This window comes from Notolepis coatsorum (genome assembly GCF_963971535.1).
Source record: "Notolepis coatsorum genome assembly, chromosome: 9".
Classification (NCBI taxonomy): domain Eukaryota; kingdom Metazoa; phylum Chordata; class Actinopteri; order Aulopiformes; family Paralepididae; genus Notolepis; species Notolepis coatsorum.
Window position 1 is genome coordinate 51,047,566 of NC_140173.1, and position 9,697 is coordinate 51,057,262.

Genomic DNA, 9,697 nt, shown 5'->3' on the forward strand with positions numbered 1-9,697 from the left:
CTCCCCTGTCATGTGACCTCACTTCAGGAATGTTCTTTCCAGTTTCCCTGGAGGATTCCTATAGAGTAGGTCATTTCATGTGTGCAATGCGGTATCGTTAGGACCTTCAGGGTCCATTTCATCCTAATAACAATTCAATATTGAGAAGATTTTATAAATTCTGGTTTGGATTATGATGTGCTTTTGATAAGCAACTTACCAGTGTAAAAGGCAAGGTAAATGGTGCATTTATATAGCAGCTTTTATCCAAAGCGCTTTACAATTTTGTTCCTCACATTCACCCATTCACTCACACACCGACGGCGGAGGCGACCATGCAATGGTGCCAACCTGCTCATCGGGAGCAACTAGGGGTTAAGTGTCTTGCACAAGGACACTTCGACACGCTGCCGTAGGGAGTGGGAATCGAACCAGGAACCTTCAGATTACCAGATGACCGCTCTACCTCCTGATCCACTGTCGCCCCGCATTCATTCAATCTTTATTTAATCTCGAAAGGTCATCGAGAGCAAGTTCTCATTTACAATGACGTCGGGAGGTACAGTACATAATACAAAAACAATATAGAAACAATTTAATTCAACTATTTAAATGAATTAAAACAACTACAGACCGAGGTGAAATGGTTGCTTTAAACTGACCAATGGATACTAAAGTATTACGTTTTAAAGTGCTTTGCAAAACATTCCATGTGTCGGAGGCACAGAAGCTAAAAGCTGATTTTCTTAATTCAGTGCAAACTCTGAGAATCTTAAGCCTAAAAGCCAATCACCAGAGTGAGTGTGATAAGGTCCAGAGTTCCACTCCAGTAATGTAGTAGTGTAAAGTGATGTAGGGTGGAAGATCATCAATAATGGATTAATTTCATACAGAAACAGATGCCAGTGCAAGTGACATCTCTCTGCCAGAGGACCACACAACTTTATCATGGAGGATACAATGATGGTACCATAACTGTCACCGGGGATACACCGAAGGGCAGAGAGATATGCAGAGTCCAAAGGCTTTAGAGTGGAATCCACACTCATTAAAACATTATTTTGTCAAATGGGTATTTTGAATACTCAAAATACCAAACCATAGAAGAGCATCGTGCAGAATCTTCTTCTTAATGTTTGATGTGACACAACCTTTCCGATGCACTGCCACCTGGGCCTTTTGGATTTTACATTTAGTAATTTAGCTGACACTTTTATCCAAAGCGACTTACAGATTGTGAACAACGAGTCAGCAAGAGGGGTACCTCTCTGGCACAGGGTTTCCACAGACATTGCAAAATGAAATTCAATGACTTTTAAGTACTTTTCCAAGCACTATTTTTCATTTTCAAGGATGTCACTCGAAGGATGCAATTCACTTTCAAAAGCATCTTCTTGGCCTGCATGCCAGCTAGAGCAAGCTAGAGCAGTGTTTCTCAACTGGTGGGTCGCGACCCAAAAGTGGGTCGCGGGGCCATTTTGAGTGTGGAAAAAAATGTTTAAAAAAAAAGTTTATTTTAATTTTTATTATTATTATTTTTAATTTTTTTGCACTATCTATCTTTGTGAAAGTGGCTTCTCAGCTCTGGTCCAGCTGAAGACAGAGCAGAGGAACAGATTGGACATTGAGCATGACCTCAGAGTTACTTTGTCTACCATCACCCCAGACTTTGAGACTCTTGTCAGGAGCAAACAACATCCCCAGTTATCCCATTAGTTCCCTGGGATGTTAAGCTAAGAAGTCTGCTAAGAAGCATATATAATTTATTATTATTATTATTATTTAATTTCATTGGGTTTTTAGCCCTAGTTGCACTTTCGTTGCAACCCCAGTTATCCCATTAGTTCCCCCAAACTTAGGTCTGTTATGTTAAGCTAAGAAATCTGCTAAGAAGCATATTATTTATTATTATTTTATTTCATTGGATTTTTAGCCCTAGTTGCACTTTTGTTGCAACCCCAGTTATCCCATTAGTTCCCCCAAACGTAGGTATGTTATGTTAAACTAAGAAATCTGCTAAGAAGCATATATTATTTATTATTATTTTATTTCATTGGGTTTTTAGCAATAGTTGCACTTTTGTTGCACTTTTTTGTGTTTATTTCATGTTTTGAAAGATTGCGTATTTCTGCAATTTTTTTTTTTACATAAATCATAGTGGTTAAAAATTTTGGGTCGCGACTTTGTGCATGCCTAACAATGGGGGAAACCCCTGGGGATTGGTGTCAGTTTTGATACATCATGTTTAAAGCCATATAATTTTACCTGTTTACTATTTTTAAAACATTTTTCTACCCATGATTAACAGTAATAGTATAATCTCAATATATCTCTCAACATATTACTCATATTTATGAATTATAACCACTCAAACCTGTGTTTGTTTGATAGAACGTGTTTTTTCATCGAAAAAAAACGGATAAATGTTGTTTTTGACCATATTTCCCATATTTCTTTTGGATAAATACCAATTAGAAATATCTCGACGAATTACCTCTGAATACGAATAAAAAATAATATTAAAGATTCGATGACTAGTTCGGCCAGAAACGGCGTTGAGGCGAAACGTTAGTAAGTGCTCAACTGACTGCGGGCGGTTCGAAAAAAACGGATAAATGTTGTTTTTGACCATATTTCCCATATTTCTTTTGGATAAATACCAATTAGAAATATCTCGACGAATTACCTCTGAATACGAATAAAAAAGAATATTAAAGATTCGATGACTAGTTCGGCCAGAAACGGCGTTGAGGCGAAACGTTAGTAAGTGCTCAACTGACTGCGGGCGGTTCGAAAAAAACGGATAAATGTTGTTTTTGACCATATTTCCCATATTTCTTTTTGATAAATACCAATTAGAAATATCTCGACGAATTACCTCTGAATACGAATCAAATAAAATATTAAAGATTCGATGACTAGTTCGGCCAGAAACGGCGTTGAGGCGAACGTTACTAAGCGCTCAGCGGTTCAAAAAAAACGGATAAATGTTGTTTTTGACCATATTTCCCATTTTTTTTTTTGATAAATACCAATTAGAAATATCTCGACGAATTACCTCTGAATACGAATCAAAAAAAATATTAAAGATTCGATGACTAGTTCGGCCAGAAACGGCGTTGAGGCGAAACGTTACTAAGTGCGCAACTGACCTAATATGCTGCGGGCGCTTCCATGTGTTGCTGCGGCAGGGATCTTGGGCTCGCCTCGCTGGTGGGACGAGAACCAGACCTGATCCGTCCAGGACACTTCCTCGTTGGCGCGCGCCGGCTATGGGGGTCTTGTTTTTCGGCGTGTGGCGCGCTGTGGACTGCGCGGTCCGGTTCGCCTCTGGTTCTGTCTTGAAAATCCACTCGCTCCCCCCCCCCCACCACCACAAAACCTGTGTCCGGAGTTTCAATGACCGGCAGCCCGCCAGAGCCTAACTCACCTCCCCCTGAATTTTGGCAAAGTTATCTGTGGAGCGATGACGCCACCATGAGTTTTACATCGGTAACAGCACATCCCGGCAATTACAAGGTCCTTATCTCGTGGAATATGCAAAGGATGGCAAGATATATCGAGAATTGAACGAATAAGAGCAGATTTTAAAATGCTTAAAAATGCCGTTTTAACGTTGAAGTGGATGGGAGTAGAAAAAGGGACTAGGGGTGAACGAGTCACTAAATCTGTAACTATTTTTCTAGAGTGTTTCATGTTATAAGCTTTTCACACAATGAACATATATGTAAAATTAAGATATTTACCCAATTTCATGAAATAATAATAAACACAGACACCGCTGTGCTCACACACACACTCAAAATATTTCAAAAAAGTAGAAAAAGACCCCAGGGGTGCACAAGGGTTTTAATGACTAAGGAAAATGGTGGGTCCCGAGGCTAGACCAGTTGAGAACCACTGAGCTAGAGCATCACACACGAAGAAGAAATGAGGAAAAGCAGTTGGAGCGCACGAGACAGCGACTCGTCAGATTTGATTAAAACCTAACAAAAAATAAACGATTTCTTGATTCAGAACAATTTGATCTTGAATTTCAAGGACTCGTCAGATTTGATTAAAACATAGCAAAAAAAATATGATTTCTTGATTCAGAACAATTTGATCATGAATGAACAAAACATTCAATGCGAATTGTTGATTTGAATTTCAAGGACATTTTAAAGACCTCGTTAAAAAATGTCTGTTTTCAAGGAATTCCAGGCCTTGACTTTTTTTTATAAAAAATCAAGCACTTTAAGCACTTCAAGGACCTTGCAAACCCTGCTAGCAGCTAAGGGTCAGTGGCATTGTTCATCAAATAGTATCGAGCGTGAATGTTACACTCTGAGTTAGAGCTGCCGCGGTATCGATGTTTTCCTTACCGCACACATTTGCAAAATATTTCCTACCGCTGCGGTTATTACCGCACGCACACAAAAAATAAAAAATAAAAAGTTTGAATGCATTTTTTTTTTAGTAGTAGTCTACTCTTTATAGCATATAGCCTGCCTCTAGTCTAAATGTCTATCTTTAGAGGATGACTTTGCAGCATGAATATTGTTTGGGATTCGGCAAGCACGCATTAGTTATTGAAAGTGAAACACGGATTCGAAGTTTCCCCTCTGGTCGTGCGCAGTTCACTCGGTGTCGCGGGCAGGGGTGGTTACCCCTAACCCCCCCGACCCTTTCTTATTATTATTACTATAAAGTTACTACTTTATAATAAAGGCATTCGTTTTGTGGCATTAACATTATATAGTTATACGTTCAATAACATCAGCGTATTTACCCGACCATAGCAAGGCAAGCAATACTCTATTCATATCTCAGTTCCTTTCTTTGCTCAGAGCGTGCTGAGTTGTCCCATTCTGCGGTCTGTTAATAAAGTTTTCAATCAGACAAGTGTATAGAACGAAGGGCTTTTATTATAACATTCGTTGCAGACAGTAAAATCATTATGTCTCGTTTAGTACTCCTGAAGAGCGATGGTAGTCCACTCCGGCGGAGAGTTAAAGCTAACGTTATTAGCCGTGTTGTGATGAGCTGACATTCAGGACGTAAAAAACGTGTGACGCGTCTCTCTTCTGACCAATCAGTGGTCTGCAATGTTTCACGTGACTTTTCTGGTACCCAATAGGGTCGCTTGGAACCTCGATAGAGAAGTAGGGTATATCTGCAGAGCCGCAAGCCCAACGAGAAGAGGGTAATTTATTATTATTATTATAAAAAACAGCGGTGACGCGGTATTCAGCCTACTCTGCGGTGGCCGTGATGTAACAGCGATACCGCGGTAATGCGGTAATCGCGGCAGCTCTACTCTGAGTGCATAGTAGTATAGACTAAGGCTGTTAAAGTTAACGCACGATTCTATTAACGCCACTATTTTTTTTAACTCACGGTTAACTTTTTAGAAAATCTTTTTATTTGTTTAACTAGACTTCACTCAGGTGTATTATTGATACTCTGTTTGTGTGTGTGAGAGATAGAGAGAGGGGGGGGTGAGAGATGAGGAAGGGGCAAGAGAGAAAGAGAGCTGGGAGTGTGTGTGTGTGTGAGAGAGAGAGAGGGGGGGGGGGGTGTGAGTCCTCAGCCCTTGTGTGGGTGAATGTAAGTTATTTTGTGCATCACTGTTTTGAATTTGATGCAAATTTGCAATGCATGGGGGTCATCCTTTTGTATATTAGCTATTGTAGCTATTGTATATTGTTGTATATTGTTGTAACTCAGTTACCTTCTCTACTGCATTGTATATACTGTATATATGTATATTGAACATTTTTGTTTTGTTTACACTTGTTTACGTAGTTGACTTTCTATTTTATACTTATATTATACTTATTTTATACTATCTTTTTATTTTATCTAGCACACTCTCAGGAGCAAAACAGAAAGAAGCATTTCATACAAAGTATTCTGTATTTCTGTATTACAACTTGAAACTTGAAATGGCTGCATAAAGCAAGCATTTGTTGACTCTCATGTTGATAAGAGTATTAAAACTTGGAACTTGAAAAAGATCCATTTAAGGTAGATACAAAATAAAATAAAGAAAAATGCGATTAATTTGCAATTAATCACGAGTTAACTATGGACAATCATGCGATTAATCAGATTAAATATTTTAATCGATTGACAGCACTAGTATAGACATTATTAGCATGATAAGTAGTAGCATAAGTATATTAGCATAGTAGTAAGGTACATAGTATCAGATATTGTTTGAAGAGGTGTATTTTTGGTCGATGGCTGAAGATTTGCCAGGTTTCAGTTGCCTGCTTCCCTTTGATGACCCCCCAGGAGCTCGGATAGGAGTGGGTCTGAGGCCCTGTCCACACGCACGCGGGGTGTTATGTAACCGAGCCTTAACACTTTGATTGCCCAACCCGAGTTTTCTCAGGTTTACCCCCCGCGGGTTGAATGCCCATCACGAGAATATTCGTTTTTTTTTATTAGCGATCTGAATTCATATTTCATCAACTGAGTCTACCGTTGGTAAATCAGCCACTCCAGGCGCTCAGATGTGAAAAAAGCGCCCCTATCGTCTCCCAGATGGTAATTCACCCTTTTGGATTGGACTCAATGAAAAGGCATGAGAAAAAAAAACCCGGACTCCACATTTTACTTCTCACGCATGTGACCGGAGTCGATCAGCTTCATTCTGGACCCTCAGAGCAGCGGGGATTATGTGTTTTACAGTATACGCGGTGGATCAATAAAAGGATCGATTTTCGGAATGGCGATCAGGAATTGGAATAATCCATTTGGATACCATCTGATCTCAGGTAAGGAATCTATTTGACCAGTATTAGGATAATCAGACCCGTTTTCACGGAGATATAAGCTTTCCCCCTATAATGTGATATGGCTGTTTGACTGTAAAAGCGATCAGGAACTGAGAGAATCGATTTTCAGCGCCGGCACCAGCGTGCACACGTACACATAATACTATCGATAATTTTGCGTTTATTTGAAAACGATTCATAAATAGGTCAATAAATGACAACGTTCTAGAATATTCCAGTACAGGGCGATTATCATGGAATCTCTTCTTTTTTCCGTGAAAACGAGGGCTTTTCAAAATGATATAAAACGGAAATGAACCGATAAAAAAACAATCCGCTTCGACAATGTTGACTGGAAATGGGTCATTGATAATGCGACGGGCAGATTAGACACATAGCCATAATTTAAAACATAGATTAGGCGATATTAACGTTAACATTGAAGTGGTGCTGGGCATTCAAGGGGGTAAAAAGGAAAACACGGCCAGCTCTGAAAGTGTTAATGTGCGCGGTTGCACTGTTCGTCCACACGCAACCGGGTTTTTGGAACACTGCAACCGTGTTCTTTTACAACCGAAGTCCAGGGTGAAGTTTTGCGTGCATCCCGGTTGCAGTGGTTGTGTGTGGGCATAGTAACCGAGGTTATTTCCAGTGTTTACAGCAGAGCTCTCCCAAGTAGCTGCGGCTACCAACTAAGCTCATGTGTTGTCAAGTTATTGTTATAAGGAACCCAGTCCAAACTACAACAGTCTGCATCCCCTTAACAATTTTTTGTATTGAAACGTATTGTACCCATTCTGCAATCTGTTAAATAACGTTTCCATCCATTTATTCTACTAGCGTTAACGTTACTACACTAATGTACGCTAGCCTCAATGCTAACTATTATAATGGAAAATGCCAATCACATTAGCATGTAGCTAACAACATCAGAGATCTTTTTGTGAGACTAAACTCTCCGCTCTTGGTGGTAAATTGAATGAACAAATGAGGCAGAACACACAGTGAATGTATCCTTTTTTGTTTATTGCACTTTTATTGCACTTTGTTTCTTGCTGAAAAATAAATGCTATGTTGCTAAATGGTTCATGCGAGGTAATTTAAAGATGGTGGGTTTCTGTTTTTGAGCAGGATGTGTAGTGACGCGTTCAACCCTTCTGATTGGTTGAAAATGGCCTTCATGTTTGAACTACATCGCCACCTACTGCTTTGGCATTGTACTACATGTATATACATCACTCGGTGCAGAGTTTAAACCAGTCGTGTGGACAGGTTTCTTTTTTTGAATAATTCTTTTTTTAAACGGTGTCAAAAATACCCGTGATCGTGTGGACTGGGCCTGAGGCGACCAGAAGATGCAGAGCGTAGGGGATGTGAGAATATCTGTTTGTTTACATTGTGTGTGTGTGTGTGTGTGTATGTGGGGGGCACTGACCTGTATGTAGAGAGGAAGGATTTGAAGCAGGCACTCCTCTCTCTGTTCTTCAGCGACACAGTCTATGTCTATGTGGTCAGGAGCAGGCTGTGTGCAGGTCTCTAGTGCTTCCAGTCGTTCCCTGAGGGCCTGCAGGGGCGGCTGGGGGCCACACGGCGGGCCCAGCGTCCCTCCCTTCAGCTCCACAGAGACCGCCACCTCCCCGGAGGCACTCAGCTCCCCTGTCTCCTTATTGATCCTCTCCACATCACCCATCTGCAGCTAGAGACGAGAGAGAGAGAGAGAGAGAGAGAGAGAGAGAGAGAGAGAGAGCGAGAGCGAGAGCGAGAGAGAGAGAGAGAGAGAGAGAGAATATATTAAATATCAGGGTGAAGCAGAGGACCGGTAGGAAGAAAAGGTTAGGGTGGGAGAAAGAGGAAGAGAGAGAGAGAGGTTATAGAGGGAACGATAGAGAACGAGAGAAAGAGCTAGGGTGGGAGAAAGAGGAAGAGAGAGAGAGGTTAGAGGGAACGATAGAGAACGAGAGAAAGAGCTAGGGTGGGAGAAAGAGGAAGAGAGAGAGAGAGGTTATAGAGGGAACGATAGAGAACGAGAGAACGAGTTAGGGTGGGAGAAAGAGGAAGAGAGAGAGAGAGGTTATAGAGGGAACGATAGAGAACGAGAGAACGAGTTAGGGTGGGAGAAAGAGGAAGAGAGAGAGAGGTTATAGAGGGAATGATAGAGAACGAGAGAACGAGTTAGGGTGGGAGAAAGAGGAAGTGAGAGAGAGGTTATAGAGGGAATGATAGAGAACAAGAGATAGAGATAGGGTGGGAGAAAGAGGAAGAGATAGAGGTTATGGAGGACGATAGAGAAAGAGAGAAAGAGCTAGGGTGGGAGAAAGAGGAAGAGAGAGAGAGAGGTTATAGAGGGAACGATAGAGAATGAGAGAAAGAGCTAGGGTGGGAGAAAGAGGAAAAGAGAGAGGTTATAGAGGGAACGATAGAGAACGAGAGAACGAGTTAGGGTGGGAGAAAGAGGAAGTGAGAGAGAGGTTATAGAGGGAATGATAGAGAACAAGAGATAGAGATAGGGTGGGAGAAAGAGGAAGAGAGAGAGAGGTTATAGAGGGAACAATAGAGAAAGAGAGAAAGAGGAAGTGAGAGATAAATACACTAAGATACTGTGAGTCATACAGTAGTAGATAGATGAAGTGAGAGAGAGGTTATATAGGGAACAATAGAGAACGAGAGAAAGAGCTAGGGTGGGAGAAAGAGAAAGAGGAAGAGAGAGGTTATAGAGGGAACGATAGAGAACGAGAGAAAGAGCTAGGGTAGGAGAAAGAGAAAGAGGAAGAGAGGTTATAGAGGGAACGATAGAGAATGAGAGAAAGAGCTAGGGTGGGAGAAAGAGGAAGAGATAGAGAGAGAGAGAAGAGAGAGAGAGAGAGAGAGAGAGAGAGAGAGAGAGAGAGAGAGAGAGAGAGAGAGCTAGGGTGGGAAAAAGAGGAAGAGAGAGGTTATAGAGGGAACAATAGAGA

The 9,697-nt window shown here is 41.0% G+C and overlaps 1 protein-coding gene across 1 annotated transcript in view; it reads right to left on the reverse strand.

Annotated features, from left to right (window-relative positions):
- Window positions 1-8,433, reverse strand: part of wdfy4 (WDFY family member 4) — a gene marked incomplete at its 5' end in the record, with an annotated part of 306,077 nt that extends 297,644 nt beyond the window's left edge. Inside the window, 1 exon segment of the mRNA XM_084321866.1 lies at window positions 8,179-8,433. Coding sequence (XP_084177992.1) covers window positions 8,179-8,433 — 255 coding nt within the window.
- Window positions 8,434-9,697: the final 1,264 nt, after the last annotated feature.